This window comes from Copadichromis virginalis, linkage group LG12 (genome assembly GCF_057382275.1).
Source record: "Copadichromis virginalis isolate Kocher_CV1m ecotype Utaka linkage group LG12, C_Virginalis_male_GT1.1, whole genome shotgun sequence".
NCBI classification, from domain to species: domain Eukaryota; kingdom Metazoa; phylum Chordata; class Actinopteri; order Cichliformes; family Cichlidae; genus Copadichromis; species Copadichromis virginalis.
Window position 1 is genome coordinate 274,437 of NC_140629.1, and position 19,183 is coordinate 293,619.

The following is a 19,183-nucleotide window of genomic DNA, read 5'->3' on the forward strand; positions in this document are numbered from 1 at the left end:
ATTCCTCTCAGAAGTGGAGGTCACGGTGGAGGCGTCGGAGGGCGGAAGGCGTTCCCTCAGTGGCTCTCCTCTTCTGAGATTGTGTAAAAACAAAAGTCAATGTAGTGTAAGCAGCTTGAAAGAAAGTAACTGAACTTTTTTAAATTTCTGGGAGACGGTTGCTCACACGCGGGCGGCACAGTGGTTAGCACCGTTACCGCACAGGAAGAAGGTCTTGAGTTCAGCTCTACCGTCGCTCTGTGTGGAGTTTGCATGTTCTTCCTGCTTTTGCGTGGGTTCTTTCCTAGTACTTCGGCTTCCTGCCACAGTCCAACGACCTGCAGTTAGTGGCAATAGGTAATCGAAGAGTGTAAATTGGCGATAGGTGCGAATGGTTTTCTGCGTCTATGTGTTAGCCCTGTAACAGACTGGTGACCTGTCGAGGGTGCACCCTGCTTCTCGCCCTAAGATAGCTGGGATAGGCTCGAGCTGCCCTGTGACACTGGAAAAGAAACACAGCAGAGAATGGATGGGTGGCTGATCTAACGTAAACATTTCCAGTCACTTTCAGTTCAAGCTGCTTAGCATGATCTCACATTTGCCAATTTCTCTATCTCTTCCCCCTCTGTTGTGTGTGTGTGTGTGTGTGTGTGTGTGTGTGTGTGTGTGTGTGTGTGTGTGTGTGTGTGTGTGTCCCACATATTGCATACTCTGCTTTTGTCCTCAAATCAGGTAGGAAGTGTCTGTGTGGTTGAGCTGGTCTGGTCTGTCTAGACTTTCACTAGATAGATCAGGCTGCACCCACCTGTGAAACAGGTGGAGGGTCACCAGGACATGCAGAACTCGCTGACAGACTCCTGGCCACCTCTTGCCTCCTTAGTAGAAAGGGGCCACTCCCAGAGGCAGAGGGCTGTGAGGCACCGCCCGCCGGGCACTCTCCTTTGGGAAAACCCTCAACACTGGGCCGAACCTTGGAGTTCTGTATGTCCATTCAGGCACACTCCATGCTTGATCTGTGGGCAATTCCTCTCAGAAGTGGAGGTCACGGTGGAGGCGTTGGAGGGCGGAAGGCGTTCCCTCAGTGGCTCTCCTCTTCTGAGATTGTGTAAAAACAAAAGTCAATGTAGTGTAAGCAGCTTGAAAGAAAGTAACTGAACTTTTTTACATTTCTGGGAGACGGTTGCTCACATGCGGGCGGCACAGTGGTCAGCACCGTTACCACACAGGAAGACGGTCTTGAGTTCAGCTCTACCGTCGCTCTGTGTGGAGTTTGCATGTTCTTCCTGTTTTTGCGTGGGTTCTTTCCTTGTACTCCGGCTTCCTGCCACAGTCCAACGACCTGCAGTTAGTGGCAATAGGTAATCGAAGAGTGTAAATTGGCGATAGGTGCGAATGGTTTTCTGCGTCTATGTGTTAGCCCTGTAACAGACTGGTGACCTGTCGAGGGTGCACCCTGCTTCTCGCCCTAAGATAGCTGGGATAGGCTCGAGCTGCCCTGTGACACTGGAAAAGAAACACAGCAGAGAATGGATGGGTGGCTGATCTAACGTAAACATTTCCAGTCACTTTCAGTTCAAGCTGCTTAGCATGATCTCACATTTGCCAATTTCTCTATCTCTTCCCCCTCTGTTGTGTGTGTGTGAGATATTCTCACTTTTGCCATTTCTTCTGTCCCTTTCAACTGATCTGTGTGTGTGTGTGTGTGTGTGTGTGTGTGTGTGTGTGTGTGTGTGTGTGTGTGTCCCACATGTTGCATACTCTGCTTTTGTCCTCAAATCAGGTAGGAAGTGTCTGTGTGGTTGAGCTGGTCTGGTCTGTCTAGACTTTCACTAGATAGATCAGGCTGCACCCACCTGTGAAACAGGTGGAGGGTCACCAGGACATGCAGAACTCGCTGACAGACTCCTGGCCACCTCTTGCCTCCTTAGTAGAAAGGGGCCACTCCCAGAGGCAGAGGGCTGTGAGGCACCGCCCGCCGGGCCCTCTCCTTTGGGAAAACCCTCAACACTGGGCCGAACCTTGGAGTTCTGTATGTCCATTCAGGCACACTCCATGCTTGATCTGTGGGCAATTCCTCTCAGAAGTGGAGGTCACGGTGGAGGCGTCGGAGGGCGGAAGGCGTTCCCTCAGTGGCTCTCCTCTTCTGAGATTGTGTAAAAACAAAAGTCAATGTAGTGTAAGCAGCTTGAAAGAAAGTAACTGAACTTTTTTAAATTTCTGGGAGACGGTTGCTCACACGCGGGCGGCACAGTGGTTAGCACCGTTACCGCACAGGAAGAAGGTCTTGAGTTCAGCTCTACCGTCGCTCTGTGTGGAGTTTGCATGTTCTTCCTGTGTTTGCGTGGGTTCTTTCCTAGTACTTCGGCTTCCTGCCACAGTCCAACGACCTGCAGTTAGTGGCAATAGGTAATCGAAGAGTGTAAATTGGCGATAGGTGCGAATGGTTTTCTGCGTCTATGTGTTAGCCCTGTAACAGACTGGTGACCTGTCGAGGGTGTAACCTGCTTCTCGCCCTAAGATAGCTGGGATAGGCTCGAGCTGCCCTGTGACACTGGAAAAGAAACACAGCAGAGAATGGATGGGTGGCTGATCAAACGTAAACATTTCCAGTCACTTTCAGTTCAAGCTGCTTAGCATGATCTCACATTTGCCAATTTCTCTATCTCTTCCCCCTCTGTTGTGTGTGTGTGAGATATTCTCACTTTTGCCATTTCTTCTGTCCCTTTCAACTGATCTGTGAGTGTGTGTGTGTGTGTGTGTGTGTGTGTGTTTGTCCCACATATTGCATACTCTGCTTTTGTCCTCAAATCAGGTAGGAAGTGTCTGTGTGGTTGAGCTGGTCTGGTCTGTCTAGACTTTCACTAGATAGATCAGGCTGCACCCACCTGTGAAACAGGTGGAGGGTCACCAGGACATGCAGAACTCGCTGACAGACTCCTGGCCACCTCTTGCCTCCTTAGTAGAAAGGGGCCACTCCCAGAGGCAGAGGGCTGTGAGGCACCGCCCGCCGGGCCCTCTCCTTTGGGAAAACCCTCAACACTGGGCCGAACCTTGGAGTTCTGCATGTCCATTCAGGCACACTCCATGCTTGATCTGTGGGCAATTCCTCTCAGACGTGGAGGTCACGGTGGAGGCGTCGGAGGGCGGAAGGCGTTCCCTCAGTGGCTCTCCTCTTCTGAGATTGTGTAAAAACAAAAGTTAATGTAGTGTAAGCAGCTTGAAAGAAAGTAACTGAACTTTTTTAAATTTCTGGGAGACGGTTGCTCACACGCGGGCGGCACAGTGGTTAGCACCGTTACCGCACAGGAAGAAGGTCTTGAGTTCAGCTCTACCGTCGCTCTGTGTGGAGTTTGCATGTTCTTCCTGTTTTTGCGTGGGTTCTTTCCTTGTACTTCGGCTTCCTGCCACAGTCCAACGACCTGCAGTTAGTGGCAATAGGTAATCGAAGAGTGTAAATTGGCGATAGGTGCGAATGGTTTTCTGCGTCTATGTGTTAGCCCTGTAACAGACTGGTGACCTGTCGAGGGTGCACCCTGCTTCTCGCCCTAAGATAGCTGGGATAGGCTCGAGCTGCCCTGTGACACTGGAAAAGAAACACAGCAGAGAATGGATGGGTGGCTGATCAAACGTAAACATTTCCAGTCACTTTCAGTTCAAGCTGCTTAGCATGATCTCACATTTGCCAATTTCTCTATCTCTTCCCCCTCTGTTGTGTGTGTGTGAGATATTCTCACTTTTGCCATTTCTTCTGTCCCTTTCAACTGATCTGTGTGTGTGTGTGTGTGTGTGTGTGTGTGTGTGTGTGTGTGTGTGTGTGTGTGTGTGTGTTTGTCCCACATATTGCATACTCTGCTTTTGTCCTCAAATCATGTAGGAAGTGTCTGTGTGGTTGAGCTGGTCTGGTCTGTCTAGACTTTCACTAGATAGATCAGGCTGCACCCACCTGTGAAACAGGTGGAGGGTCACCAGGACATGCAGAACTTGCTGACAGACTCCTGGCCACCTCTTGCCTCCTTAGTAGAAAGGGGCCACTCCCAGAGGCGGAGGGCTGTGAGGCACCGCCCGCCGGGCCCTCTCCTTTGGGAAAACCCTCAACACTGGGCCGAACCTTGGAGTTCTGTATGTCCATTCAGGCACACTCCATGCTTGATCTGTGGGCAATTCCTCTCAGAAGTGGAGGTCACGGTGGAGGCGTCGGAGGGCGGAAGGCGTTCCCTCAGTGGCTCTCCTCTTCTGAGATTGTGTAAAAACAAAAGTCAATGTAGTGTAAGCAGCTTGAAAAGAAAGTAACTGAACTTGTTGAGATTGTTGATCAAACTGAAATATTACTGTCATGGTCCAGTTACGCTACATGTATATGTATTTGTTTTTGTTTCTCTCACTTTCTTTCTTGCTTCCCTGCTCACAACGCGATGCCTCGGCGGACCTAATCATGGGCTCCCGGTTGCTGTCCTCACACCTGCAAGCAATTTCTCACCTGAGGTTCATCATCCTGTTTACCAGCCACTTCTGAAGGCAGTTGCTTGGAGCCCTTTGTCGCTGGACTACTGTGTAACATTCGTTAGTGCAGTTCTAGCTTTGGAAATATTTTGATTTCTCTTTGTGCTTTGCTTGGCATTTAACATTTTGTCCTTGTATATAGATTTTCCGTGCCCCGCCTTGAGACCCTGTTCGTGAGTGTGGCAGTTGCAGTGAGCCTGTGGAGCCCCCCACCCTCCATGGACCTCTGGATTCGCTGGACCCCTTCTCCCCACTTGTATATAGTGCACTCTGTGTCATGTAAATAAAAAAAATGTTTATTGTGATTCGTAGTCTGCGCTTGAGTCCTGCTCAGCCTTGACAATTTTTAGTCACTTTCGGTTCAAGCTGCTTAGATTCCCATGATCTCACATTTGCCATTTGTGTGTGTGTGTGTTTGTTTGTCCCACATATTGCATACTCTGCTTTTGTCCTCAAATCGGGTAGGAAGTGTCTGTGTGGTTGGGCTGGTCTGGTCTGTCTAGACTTTCACTAGATAGATCAGGCTGCACCCACCTGTGAAACAGGTGGAGGGTCACCAGGACATGCAGAACTCTTGCCTCCTTAGTAGAAAGGGCCACTGCCAGAGGCGGAGGGCAGTGAGGCATCCAACCCCCATCTCATCAATAGGGGGGTATGATCTGAAATAACAATAGATTGATAATTGCAAGTTTCAATAAGTGGAAGAGGACATTTATCAGTGACAAATGAATTTATCCAATAGAACATTTTGTGGACAGGAATATAGTCGGAGCATGTCCTGGATGAGTATCCTTATTAGAGCTTCTTTCTAGGTTAGAGAGCACACAGCTTGTACCTCCAGCTAAAATGAGATTGTGTGTTGTCATATCCAGAATTCACGAGAATTAATAGACAATTAAGGTTTCATCATCCCATTTGGGGGCGTAAATGTTGGCTTAAATCAGTTCATAAAGTTGGCCAACCACAGTAATACGGACCCATAATAAGGACCCATAGGATCAGATAAAATGGTTGATACAGGAAATGGGACGTTTTTACCAATAAGGATGGCCACCCCTCTGTCTTAGAGTTAAAGTTGGAATGGACTATTTGGCCAACCCAACCAGTCTTCAATCTATATCGGTCTGCTATACAAAGGTGAGTCCCCTGTGGAAAAGACATATCAGATTTTTTCAGTTGTGTAAGCACCTTTTTGTGCTTAACAGGGTGATTCATATACTTAATGATCCAACTTACAAAGTTGGCTGCATAACCCGTAAGCTTCGCCTGTATATTGACAGCAGCCATAGAGTTATCTAATCAAAGAGCAACAGTATGAACGTGTGTGTGTGATAGCCACTAACGTCTAATCACATTTATGTGAATTAACTTATATTTCAGCTATTTTACTTTAAATGTAAGTGATATTTTCTTTTGAAAATCCTCTAAATTAACTAGTTTTAACTATAGACCAGGGGCCTGTTCTTCGTACCGCGCTAAGTAAGTTAGCTGGATTAGATTGTTGACGATTTCGCGTGATCCTGGATCGTTCGGTTCCCCGAAGCCCATCCGGGACTTGCTGTCATAGCAACAGAGCCGTAAGCGTAAACCTGCTGGGGAGCAGGTTTACTTTATGTAAACAGGATTAGATCGCGGCCACGCAGGTATGCCCGCGTCATTCATACGAAAGCAACAGCGATATTCCACCACTGTTTCACCATAAATAAATAACATCAATGTAACTAAAGATAATGCAGCACTTGATCCTTTTATTGATTTCACACAGGTCATTTCCTAAAAAAGGGAAATGTACTATTAACATTCTATTACATGTATGTGATTATTACAGATGTAATTCATATTTCAGAGTAGCAATTGTAAATTACTTCGTGTAATCAAGATGAGAGACCACGGCTATAAAAGCGAAGGTGGATTTGGGAAGTCTGTCGCAGCCATGTCCTGTCCGTATACGCGAGCAACCCATTGCGGAAGGTGCAAGATTGATAAGGAGAGTCCTCAGAATCCAGCGTATATTGCGGGACAGACAGGATCCTTTAGCTCAGCGCGACAGTGTGCTCATAGAGAGATATCGATTTTCCCGTGAGGGTATTATTTACTTAACCAACTTGTTGACGAGGGGGTGCAGGACCACCACCTGTCTTTTGTTGCTCTGCCCTTTTCTTGGTTGCTGTTATAAACAAACAGATTATTCCAGGGTCTCTTTCCAAGAGACGAAAAGCAATATAAGTGATAAATATTACCATTCTGTAGAATATTCTTATATTTCACTTTTACCTGTTCCCATGTTCTAGTGGGTCCTGTCGTGGCTCTAATGTGAAAGGGGATATAATATAACATATTATAATATAATGTAATGTAATATAATATTGGATAATATAGTGTAATATAATAAATCTACCCTACCGCCTACTGGTGTTGGCCAGAGGGGCCGATGGCGCGATATGGCAGCCTGGCTTCTGTCAGTCTGCCCCAGGGCAGCTGTAGCTACAACCGTAGCTGCCTCCACCAGTGTGTGAATGTGAGAGTGAATGAATAGTGGCATTGTAAAGCGCTTTGGGTGCCTTGAAAAGCGCTATATAAATCCACTCCATTATTATTGTTATTATTGAATTACTTACGAGTTTAATTTGTCAGCAACTTCCTGCCAGCCCTCGCTCCTTGCTTTTGCAGCCTTTGCAGTGTTCCCTTGCGTTCTGATTAAACTCTGAAACTCCTGAAATCCCTCACTCAAGAGTTCTTGCTCTGCTGCCGAAAAATACCGAGCCGAGCGCGCTCCGTCGACATTTTCGCCGACCAATCAGAGGGTTGCCGATCAATGTTTCTACTATCGATGTGTAGCCCCTGTTGGGCCACCCAGTGATCTCACATTACTGCGTCCAGCTGTACTAATCGTCAACAGCAGGTGTGTTCGGGGAACCGGATTAGCGCGCTCACGGTTAGCGCGATGGTTTGGTCTTGGATGTTTCATTTGATCTTGGATGTAGTAAGCGACGTACGAAGCACAGGGCCCTGGTAACTAGTCTGGGATATTTGTAGCTGATGCTCCATTTTTGTACCAGTAGGTGGCAGTGTGAGACCATGGTTTGGCCTGTTGTTAGTAGTCAGAAGCATGCTCAGCACTGTTTTCTCATAATGTTACATGTACTCCCTGCCTTATCATTTCTTTCCTGCTTGCAGGCTAGTATTGTACCAGAAATAGAAAATAAAAGCAGTCACACCCGATATATTGCATAGATTTATTTGAAATACTTATTACTTGTTATTCTGTTTTCTTTTTACTCTGTTTCTTTGTTACTCTGTTTCTTTCGCTCTGGGACCACGTGCATGTAATTTTCGTTCCACCTCATGTAAACATGTGATGCGAATGACAATAAAGAATCCATGAATTCTTTTGGACCTAATACTGATCTTTGAGGTATGTCACAAGCAACATCCATCAATTTAGATTCCTACTCATTTATTTGTACATATTGTTGCATATTCACTACATAGCTTTTTATCAGTCCAAAATCACTCCCCTAAACCCATACTTTCCATTATTTTTATTAGAATTTGATGATTGACAGTATCGAATAAGGCTGCCACAAACGTTTATTTTGATAGTCGACTAGTCACCGATTATTTTTGCGATTAGTCCACTAATCAGATCATGCAACACAGAGCTTACTGCACCAGCATGCATCTGCTCTAATATAACTATCATTAGCTTACAGCTTTAAGTGTATGTGCTAACTAAAAAATAAAGACAAGATGATAGTTTATTAAATTTTAATTAAATTTGCAGATTGTTTCGGTGAAGTTTAATAAACTCAGCCGTCTGCTCCTTGCTATCTAAAATATAACAGGACACCAGAGTATATTCTCGAGCATCTCACACTTCTGATGATCAGTTGTCTGGTTGACGTTTATTCAGCTGTGTAAAAACCAATGACTGTATAAACTATAAACTTTAATCTCAGCCAAACCAATTTACTCAGGAACAAATAAAATACTGAAAAAACCCAAACATTAACATTTTTAAGTTATCAAAGTGACTTAGATATCATGATTAACCTGAGTACCGAAAGACGGCGGTGGGTTTGAAAATGGTTTGCCAGGAGTCCGGTGTTCTCACCGGCTCTAGCGAGCCTTGAACCCCAGCTAGCTATCGAGCTAGTGGGTAACAGACGTCTCCGAAAATGTCGGGGCGCTTTTGAAAATATGTGGTGTCTTGATAAACTGAGCACATATTTGAGGTTTACACAGCTACATTCTCTCCTGAAATATGTTAAACATTTATTTTGTGACCCAGAAAGAATAATAAGAGTAATATTAAAACTAACTAGCTGCCGCCATTTTTGGAAACTGAGCAGGGCCGCGCTATGAACACTGGGACACTGCTTCTTCTTCTTCGGGGTTTAACTGCAGCTGGCATCGTTGTACATGCAGTGCTGCCATCTTCTGTTTCAGTCTTTTATTACACTCTCAAATCCTACTACTTATTCCTGCGTCTTTTGGGATCTTACAAAGCTTCAAACGACGCGTCGACTATTAAATTAGTCTTCGACGATTTTGATAGTCGATGTAATCGTGACTAGTCGACTAATCGTGGCAGCCCTGGTATTGAACAGTTTTTTTAATTTAAAAAAACTCCAAGTGTGTACTTCTTATTATGTAGGCCAGGGGTGTCCAAACTTTTTGCAAAGAGGGCCAAATTTTATAAAGTGAAGATGCCTGGGGGCCAATGGTTCCTTTTGACTTTTTTTTTCATAACAAAGTTACATGAAAATATAATGAAGAACAATTTTAATAGTCACAATTACCCGTTATTTTTAAAATAGAAATGTACGTAAATAAAAGACACTCAGGCAAGCATTTACAACTCTAAAGACACAATTCCACCTTTCATTTATATCTGGAGAGTCAGACAACATTGAACAAACTGTATAGAATACCCTACATTTCCATGAGTTTGCAATATCTTTGCCTAATGAACATTTAAACAGGCGTTATAAGTAATGAAAAGTGTTCTGTTATCAATAAAGTTTTTTTTAAAGTGAATTTCGCCCTTTGACTTTTACAAGACCTTTCAGGAAGCCAAAGTTTTTCACATACTGGAAGATTGCACAACTGGAAGTTCACTTGCTGCAAGAAATAAACACATTTGTAAATTTACACAATATGTACACAACACACTCAACTATGAATTAAGAGCATAACATCAACAGTTAAAACCGAATCTTAAGAGTTTAACAAAATACGTTTCCTTTTGTGTATTGCATTAGCATGCTTTATGCTTTTTACTGTTCAGAAACACATGAGTAATGCAGGGATGTCACTCCTGGAGGCCTGCTCTTCATTTGATTCAACTGTGCTAAACCAGAAAGAACTAAAACATGCATAGCAGCTCTCCAGTACAGAATTTGGGCATCCCTGGACTAATGAGAGGGGTGATACTGAGATCTAGATTTTAGTAAAGCAATTAGGTCTGCTTGGAGGGCAGTGGTTGAGATGCATAAAATATCACGCAAGTGGGAGTCACTCATCCTTGATCTCAATCGGTTCTTGTTTAAGTTCATGACAGAGAATGTTTGCTCACACAAATATGTGGAACCAAATTGACCCTGTGCACGAGAAAATGCTAAATTCCTGGTTTGAGACCGGATGTGGGGTTGTACATTTCCGGTAGCTTGACTTTGCGGCCAATCGCTACTGCAAAGATATACTCCAAAATCATGTCCAAAACTCGAAAACGGAAAGATCGCGTTAAGTTACAAAGAGCAGAAGGTGGGAACACTCACCGCTGTTGTGTCATAAAAAATCTAATGATCAATTTTTACGTTTAAAGAGTTTAGATCGATCAGTTGTTTACATCACTCAACACAAGCAGAACTGCATCACTGCAGCAGAAGACACCTCGTCCACATTCAGAAGCACATCTCTGTATAGTGACTGGTCTCGTGATTTAAACAGGCAGATGTTCAGCATTCAAACTACAGGTGAAGAATAGTCAAACCAGATGTTTCCCACATTATGTCGAGATCAGCTAGTCAAGTACACACCTACCCAGTAGGGCTGCACGATTAATCATTAGAAAATCACAATCTCGATTCATATTTATGTGCGATCTCATTTCCAAACGACAACGATTTAAAAAAAAAAAAAAGAAAAAAAAAAGATGACGACGATTGTACCGCATTTTGATCCGGGACGTAATCTGCATGAAAACAAGCGCTCACTCTTTCTGCTCAACAAATGACAAGGGCGGAGCCTTATACCACGTGATACAGAAGCTGTGCGTGTGATGCTAAAATTAGCAGGGAAAAAACCACGGAGAGCACGTCAGGGATGACGAGAAAGTGACAGGAGAAAATCCGCCCCGGTCAACCACCCAAACATCAATAACGGGAACCTTATACAGCACTTCCCTATACACGTCGAGCTCTTGCAGGCACAAAGAAATTACGGAGGCTATCACTTATCACCTGACCAAACATATGGCTCCCATCAACACTGTGCAAAACGAGGGATTTAGGAAAATGATCAACACCCTAGACAAACGCTATACAGTGCTGTCCCGCAACTATTTTTCTATTGTTGCACTACCTGCTCTATACACGCAGTGTCGAGCAACGGTGGAGACGGAATTTCAAGCAGTACAACATTTGGCGGTAACAACAAAACGTGAGACATTTGTTGTTTTTATGTTTATTTATTGTTTTTATGTTCAGTCTCAACTGTTACGAAGTTGATGCGCAGTTAATAAGTGCAATAAATATTTATACTGGAAAAGAGAATCGTGATCTCAATTCTAAGCCAAAAAATCGTGATTCTCATTTTATGCAAAATCGTGCAGCCCTACTGCAGACGATCTCCTCCGTGACGTCTCTCCTGTACAGTACAGAATCGCTGCATCGATTGCTAGCAGTGTAACTCTGAAGTGCAGTACTGGATGTCCACGAAACGTTTTGCAGCGTCAAAAACTAAAATTGGCTACTTGATTTCACCTATCGCTGGTTATTTTTAGAACATAACACCCGCGATAAACGAGGGACAGCTGAGAAATATAACATTTGAATCCCTTTTCTCTTTTGCTCTGAGGTGCAGGGAAAAAATATCAACAAGTCGATGAACATCATTTACAGATATATTGGGTAAATGCCCAAGACATCTATAGAAATGTAAATTCAATCATCAGAATCAGAATACTTTATTGATCCCTGGGGGAAATTATTTTTTGTTACAAATTGCCGCTTGATTCATTCATTTGCTTAACTTGTTTTGGACCATAAACCAGGCGCGAATAGGACACCGGAAACAAAGCTCCCCAAAGGCGTTTCCGCACCGGAAGTAGCATATGCTAACGTTCACACAGTCAATTAACGGAATGATACACTATGATTTTCAAATATAAACAGAGTAGTGACACTTTCCAGGCAGCATAAGTTAACGTAATCAGTAATTTAGACAAAGTACCTCACAAACTGTAGGCAGATCTCTAAAGGAAAACACTAAACAGGAGATTTTTTAGAAGTTTAAACATCTTGAGTAACATCTGAATAATGAACAGCACCTGTAGTACCGTCTTTAGGGAGCTTTTTCTGGAGGGACAGTTTTGTGACTCTGTGATCCGAGCTGGAGATGTTGAGTTTAAAATTCACAGGATCATCCTCTGTAACTGCAGTGCATACTTCAGGTGAGCAGGCCTGTGTTGTTTGGCTGTGGTTGGTTCTGCATTTATCCTACTTCAAAGTTTTCATGTAACACAGTGCAGCAGGTATTGGGAGGTTTCAATGTTACACTGTACTTTTTGACCACTAGAAATGTTCTGGAGCAATTTTTAGGGGGGGAAAAAATCAGTCCTGTATTTTTATTTAGTTATTTATTTTGGGAGGTTTGTTGGGATACATATATAGTGTAGGTTTGTGTTTGACTCCACAATGAGCCGTTAAGAGGTAGTTTGAAAGATTACAGACGCTATAAACTGGCTTTCTCATTATATTTCATCAGCACGACAACAGCAGCAGCAGTTCTAATAAATTTGTGCACAAACTGGCCTGCACCAAAAGGACCACATCAGTGGTGATATTAGCTGTGCCTTCACCAGTTTAGCTGAAATTGTATGTCTAAATAGGCAGGTAATCAATTTGGGGCCAGACTGAGAGGTGGCCAATGATATGCCATTTCTGTTGCATTGGGACATGTCTGCTCTTTCCAATTCTGTCTAGTCAGTAAATTTGATAATGTGAAATTCAGTTATTATATTTGCAGCTATTTAATGCCTGCTGTCCCCTGTCGCCCTAACCCTGTTACTGTATAGGAATATTTGCTACAATGCCTAGACAACTCTATATCTTTCTGTCTGTCTAAACATAGCAGCAATGCTGAATGTTTTTCTGCACGTCTGAATAGATGACCTTAAATAGGAGATTGCCCATTTGAAATCAAGTCATTTTAGATTTTTGTTACTTTAATTTCATATCTCTTTGATCACAGTTTGCTCAAGTAAGCATGCAGCTGAAAAATTATACAAATGCTATTTAACTATGAGCTGCACGACATCAGGTACTTTTTAAGTTCCATGACAGAGAGACAATGTGAAAATGCTGATCTGAATCTGCACAGGGATCTCTTCTGCTACAAACCACTACCATCAAACAAGATCTACAACTTCCCCACTGTGTCTCCAAAAGCAATGAGCCTCATTTTGGAATATGCCTACACCCAATCTGTTGTGGTGACGGAGGACAATGTACTGGAGCTGTTGGTGGAAGCAGACCACTTTATCGTGACTGGCGTCATTCAAGCCTGCTGCGACTTCCTGGAGAGGAAGCTTTGTGTAAATAACTGCGTCAGTATCTACAATCTGGCACAATTACACAACTGTCCTGACCTCAGGGGAAAGGCCTTTCTCTACATCCTCCATCACTTTGAAGAGGTTGGTGCACTCTCCTTGGAGTTCCTTCAGCTCTCTGTGCAGCAACTATCAGATCTTATCGAGAATGATGAGCTCAATGTGAAGCAGGAGAGCACTGTGTTTGAGGCCATTCTCAGATGGATCAACTATTCCCCTGTGGAACGTGGGTGTGACATGCCCGCACTGCTCAAGCAGGTAACTGAAAATGGGATATCAATTTAATTGCTCCTCTAAGTGCATTTATTTTGTTTATTACTCAGTGAGGGGCTGTTGAATGAATGGTACAGTTTGAAAGTATAGAAAGCAACTTCCGCTGTAGCAATTTGAATTGGGAATAAAAAATAAAACATAAGCTTGATGCCTGATGCAAAAAAAAAAAGAAGTTTGATTGTACACTATTGTGTTTACAGAGTTGGGTGTCCAGGCCGCCCACCTGCTCGCCCATCAGCCTTTTATGGCTGACGTGTAAAAAGCTAAAATTGCAATGGCAGAATTACTCAAACTTAAAGCTTGGTAATAGAGTTAATGTAGGGGAATCATTCTTCTTCATTCTTAATCACATTGGGGGGGGTGTTTCTAATTCACTTGGGAGTGTGCATCAGAAGGTGCTCATCATTTAGTCCTTAATAAATTGTAAAAGTATTATTTACACTTGCGTCCAGATAAAACTGGCCGTTGTTTTGTACTTTCAGAAGTGCATTATTGATATTGTGTCTGAACTGCACTTTAGCTTTTCTGACAGAAAAGTTGACTATGCCCATCGTGTTCTGCCAGAACTTACTGACTGGACCTTAGGCATTTACAACAGGACACACCCTCATTGTGGGACCTGTTTCTACAGCAGGAGGTTACTCAGTGCTCAGATAATGGCATTGAAACTTGACTGTGGCACCACTGCTTGTTTGGAGGTAATGCCATGACCTGCCATTGCTGTTTGGCAGGTGATGTTGTGGCTCTTTACAGGTAATGTTAGGGTCTTTAAGGGCAATGCCACAGCTGATTGGAGGCGATGCCAGGAGCTACCATAGCTATCTGGGTGATTCCATGACATTTTGATTATAGGGATAGTGCTATACTTCACTAATGGGTGGTGGCATGGTGGCTACATCCGACTCTTATATACAGTCTAATGTTGTATTTCTTGCCTTTTTCCCTTATGATTCTTGTTTTCATCCAGGTCCGCCTACTATTAATACCCACTGAGTACTTGGTTGGCACTGTGAGCAGAAATGATGTGGTGAGTAGTAGTCCGGCATGCATGGATATGGTAACCACTGCCATGAAGATGCTAAATGAGTCCATTGTGGAGAGACCTATGCCCCAAACACGCCTGCCGTCTGAAGTCTTATTGGCCGTTGGTGGATGGGAGAGACCTTTCCCAAGTGTCAAGATTGAGTTGTACAATGTTCGAGCTGACCACTGGGTGCCGCTGAGCTGGACACGGTATCTGGGATTCTACGGTTGTGCTTACCTCAATGGATGTGTCTATTGCATCGGAGGTTTTGATTTCATAAGCTATTCAAGTCATGTGAGAAGGTTCAGCCTCACCAACCAAACCTGGACAGAGGTGGGGTCGATGCATGAAGAGCGGGGCTTTCTCAGTGTGGCCACACTGAATGGCTGCATATATGCTATGGGCGGGTGCCAAAACCAAAAGAAACTGAAAACTGCAGAACGATATGAGCCTGACACCAACCAGTGGACTATGATTGCATCGATGCACAAGCGCAGGGCAGAAGCTGGTGCTGCAACACTACACGGCAAGGTAAGTGGAATTGAGGTAGTGGAAGATCTCTGCCATGTTGGTTTTGTGGAGAAAGTGGTGGACAAAGTTAACTGGTAATGCTAACAACCTTGGTTAACAAGCTGCGTCAATAAAATGTACAGTCAAATAATTCCATTAGAAATGCACCAAAAGATGCCAATGCCTTAATCTGTCAGTACACGTCCCAAAGCAGTCACAAACCCAAATTTTAGCCAGGACGCTATCCATATGGATTAGGGTTTTTTTGGTTTTTTGTGTCTGGCTGTAAAAATGATTTTTAAGGCTATGTAGTTGGATTTACAACATATGGGGATTTATTATCTTTTGGAGCCAGCCAACCAACGCATTTATGCACTGGAACATGAGAGCACAGTAAAATATTACTTTTCTGTGAGTTTCTGTGCAAAAAACATTTTTTAATAGTCTTATAAAGCTGGCCAATGGGAGTAATTTTTAAAAAGTGAATTTATTTATTTATTTTTTTAGATTAATGTCATGAATATTGAGAAAGACATTCTTTCCTTGGTTGGTACTTTTTTTCTTGCAAACTTATAACAATCCTGCAAAGGATTGTTTTGTTTTTTTTTTGGTTCGGTTGGGATCTCTTTGTTAATTTAATCTCAGTAAATATATGTTTTTTTTAAAAAGAATATTATGGCTTGGCAATTTCTTTATTCCTGTTTTATTTGTTTTGCTTAACATGGCACTGATTTGCAAATGTACTTTTCAGCTTGAGGGCTTAATCATCACTGGACATTTCTGTGGAAAATATGAATAGTTTATGAATTGTATCAGTTTTATAATATTTTATTTTTAAGCTAAATATTTCTATTACCATTATTCCAACAGCTCAGGGAGAAGGTTATGGTTACTTCACCCTCACATCGTGAAAAATAGCAATTTTATAATTTCTGCATCCATATTTTCTAAGTCTGCAAAATACAGAAAATAAATGCAGCAAACCTCTGCTAAAACTAAATGTTTTAGGATAACACCATCATTTTTAGATTTTTACTACTATTATGCAAAGTAGCTATACAGAAATCTGATGAAAACATTTTTAGTTTTTCACAAGCGCATGGCACAACATCGAAGAGCCACCTCCACCGGACAAGACTCAAAAGTCCATCTGCATCTAAAGGACAAAGGTCACTCTTTCAAGGATGCCAATGTTCACATTTTGGACAGAGAGGACAGATGGTTTGAAAGAGGAGTGAAAGAAGCCATTTATGTCCACTGTGAGCGACCATCTTTGAACAGAGGCGGTGGCTTACGACACCAGCTGTCTGCCATCTATAATCTAGTTTTGAGTTCCCTTCCCAGATGTCTTAACGCCCACTCACATCCTGGGCCATCTGACCTGAGGAAATCACATGATAGGGTGGGGCCAGGTTTCACAATGAGCTCACGTGAAACCCTGGCTGATTGTGACCTACACCCTCTTTCACACCTTGGCTCATGTAATTAGGTAGAGGATCATCAGGGGGTCCTTTGTCCCTCTTGGGGGGAAACTCCCACAGGGCTTAAATCTGGGACTCTCCACCATTTGACTCTTAGAACTGAAGAAGCTTCTCGGATGAGAGGTGAAACGTCTTCAAGCAACTTAAAGAAGTCCAGATGCTTTTCTTTCCAAGCTCCTTAGAATACGATGACCTGGATGACTGAGAACCTTCACAGACATTTTTAGTGTTTTTAAGTTTTTTCTGGAAGCTGAAACATTTAATTCTAGTAATTTTGACTTAAACGTGATTTTAATTTCTAGGTGTACATTTGTGGTGGTCTTACTGAAGATGAACCTCTGTCATGTGCTGAGTCCTACAACCCTGACACCAACCAGTGGACACTGATCACACCCATGGAAACCGGGAGGACTGGGGGAGCCGTGGTCGCCTACAATAACGAAATCTATGTAGTAAGAAGAGCTTAAAACATAATCTTACTACGGACAGAAATTCAAACATGGAATGTTTACTGTACCTGTATTTGGGAGTCTGTATTATTTTCCAAGTACCATGTACTGGATTATTGGAATGTGATTTCTATAATTACCCTAGAATCAGATATTTTGGAATCTGGAGACCTATTTACTTTTTTACAACAGAACATTTTTACGTTACAGACTGTAACAAGTCCTTTGTCTGCACAGGTTGGTGGCTTTAACGGTATCACTCAGTTGCGTAGTGTCATCGCATATGACCCAAGAACAAGACACTGGCGCAACATTGCTCCCATGTTACACCCTCGTAAAAAGTTCGGCATTGCAGTGCTGGAGGACCAGCTGTATGTGGTTGGAGGTTTCTACAATGGCGGCTTATTCTGCAATCTGGAGTGCTATGATGAAAAGACCAACAGGTGGTACATTGTCAGCGACAAAGGGATGACCCAAGGTGCTGTCAGTTGTTGCGTTCTGAAGCGACACCCCGATCTGACTGCTTATCTTCGATAATTATTTCACATAAAGAAATAAAGAAATACATTTTTCATCAATAAAAAACTGGCTGTTTCTCTGCTTAAGATCCTGAGGTCTGACATCCCAGTGAAAAAGTCTCTTTTAGCTGAACAGAGAACTTGAACTTTCTTTTCAACATGATGGGCATTTGCAGCTTCCACATTTTATGGCCGGACTGGAGCTCTCTGCCCTTTACCAATCCAGCCACGGGCCCATCCATCTGGCCCATCAAGACTCACTCTCATTTCATCAGTCCATAAAACCTTATAAAAACCAGTCTTGAGATATTTCTTGGCCCAGTCTTGACGTTTCAGCTTGTGTGTCTTGTTCAGTGGTGGTCGTCTTTCAGCCTTTCTTACCTTGGCCATGTCTCTGAGTATTGCACACCTTGTGCTTTTGGGCACTCCAGTGATGTTGCAGCTCTGAAATATGGCCAAACTGGTGGCAAGTGGCATCTTGGCAGCTGCACGCTTGACTTTTCTCAGTTCATGGGCAGTTATTTTGCACCTTGGTTTTTCCACACGCTTCTTGCCACCCTGTTGACTATTTTGAATGAAACGCTTGATTGTTCGATGATCACGCTTCAGAAGCTTTGCAATTTTGAGACTGCTGCATCCCTCTGCAAGATATCTCACTATTTTTGACTTTTTTGAGCCTGTCAAGTCCTTCTTTTGACCCATTTTGCCAAAGGAAAGGACGTTGCCTAATAATTATGCACACCTGATATAGGGTGTTGATGTCATTAGACCACACCCCTTCTCATTACAGAGATGCACATCACCTAATATGCTTAATTGGTAGTAGGCTTTCGAGCCTATACAGCTTGGAGTAAGACAACATGCATGAAGAGGATGATGTGGACAAAATACTCATTTGCCTAATAATTCTGCACTCCCTGTAGTTGGGCTGGATCAGGTGACTGAATCCTCCCTTAGTTACACTACAATAGGTCTAGCCTGCCGGAGGCTTCCCATGATGTGGTTTTATTAGATTTATTTTCTTATGCTCCACTCTGCTTTTAATCATTATTTATTATTAATCTTTGGCTCTTTTCCACAGTGTGTCTTTTTTCCTGTCTTCCTCCCCTCACCCCAAACCAGTCACAGCAGATCGCTGTCCCTCCCTGAGCCAGGAACTCCTGGAGTTTTATTCCTGTTAAAAGGGAGTTCTTCCTCCCCACTGTCACTAAGTGCTTGCTCTAAGGGGGGGGTCATCTAATTGGTGGAATTTTGTCTGTATTATTATTGGGTTTTTGCCTTATGATATAAAGCACCTTGGGGTGACTGTTGTTGTGATTTGTTGCTATATAAATTAAATAGAATTGAAATTGAACAGATTCCTTTACTTTTGCTGAGAAACCAGAAAGTTTTTAGTATCTGTGACACAGATACAGGTGAAATACACTGACTTTCTTCCCAGTTTAGTCACTTACATGTTTATAATAAAGGTCTGGAGTCACATGACAAATATACTAGACACACAGCTTGACTTTACTGCAAACAGCAGCTGGCAGCATGTTTGTGACTTCATGAGTACTTAAACTTAACCTTCCTGATTTCACCACAATAAAATCCACAGACACATCAATTGAAAT

The 19,183-nt window shown here is 43.0% G+C and overlaps 1 protein-coding gene and 1 long non-coding RNA gene across 2 annotated transcripts; both read left to right on the forward strand.

Annotated features, from left to right (window-relative positions):
• Positions 1–3,897: 3,897 nt before the first annotated feature.
• On the forward strand, positions 3,898–4,784 carry LOC146696144 (uncharacterized). The gene is made up of 2 exons (XR_014923159.1): positions 3,898–4,539; positions 4,622–4,784. It is a non-coding gene; the product is annotated as an uncharacterized LOC146696144 (long non-coding RNA).
• Positions 4,785–11,834: 7,050 nt separating this feature from the next.
• LOC146696145 (kelch-like protein 10) lies at positions 11,835–17,630 on the forward strand. Its single transcript, XM_085474261.1, has 5 exons — positions 11,835–12,154; positions 13,084–13,570; positions 14,553–15,140; positions 16,903–17,052; positions 17,287–17,630. Exons 1-5 carry the CDS (start codon positions 12,021–12,023, stop codon positions 17,584–17,586), a joined length of 1,659 nt encoding a protein of 552 aa, XP_085330387.1. The 5' UTR covers positions 11,835–12,020; the 3' UTR covers positions 17,587–17,630.
• Positions 17,631–19,183: the final 1,553 nt, after the last annotated feature.

Coding starts and splice junctions, on each gene's coding strand:
- LOC146696145 (XM_085474261.1), top strand. CDS start 12,021: ATGAACAGCACCTGTAGTACCGTCTTTAGGGAGCTTTTTCTGGAGGGA. Junction 12,155..13,083: donor AACTGCAGTGCATACTTCAG/GTGAGCAGGCCT, acceptor GAATCTGCACAG/GGATCTCTTCTGCTACAAAC. Junction 13,571..14,552: donor TGCCCGCACTGCTCAAGCAG/GTAACTGAAAAT, acceptor GTTTTCATCCAG/GTCCGCCTACTATTAATACC.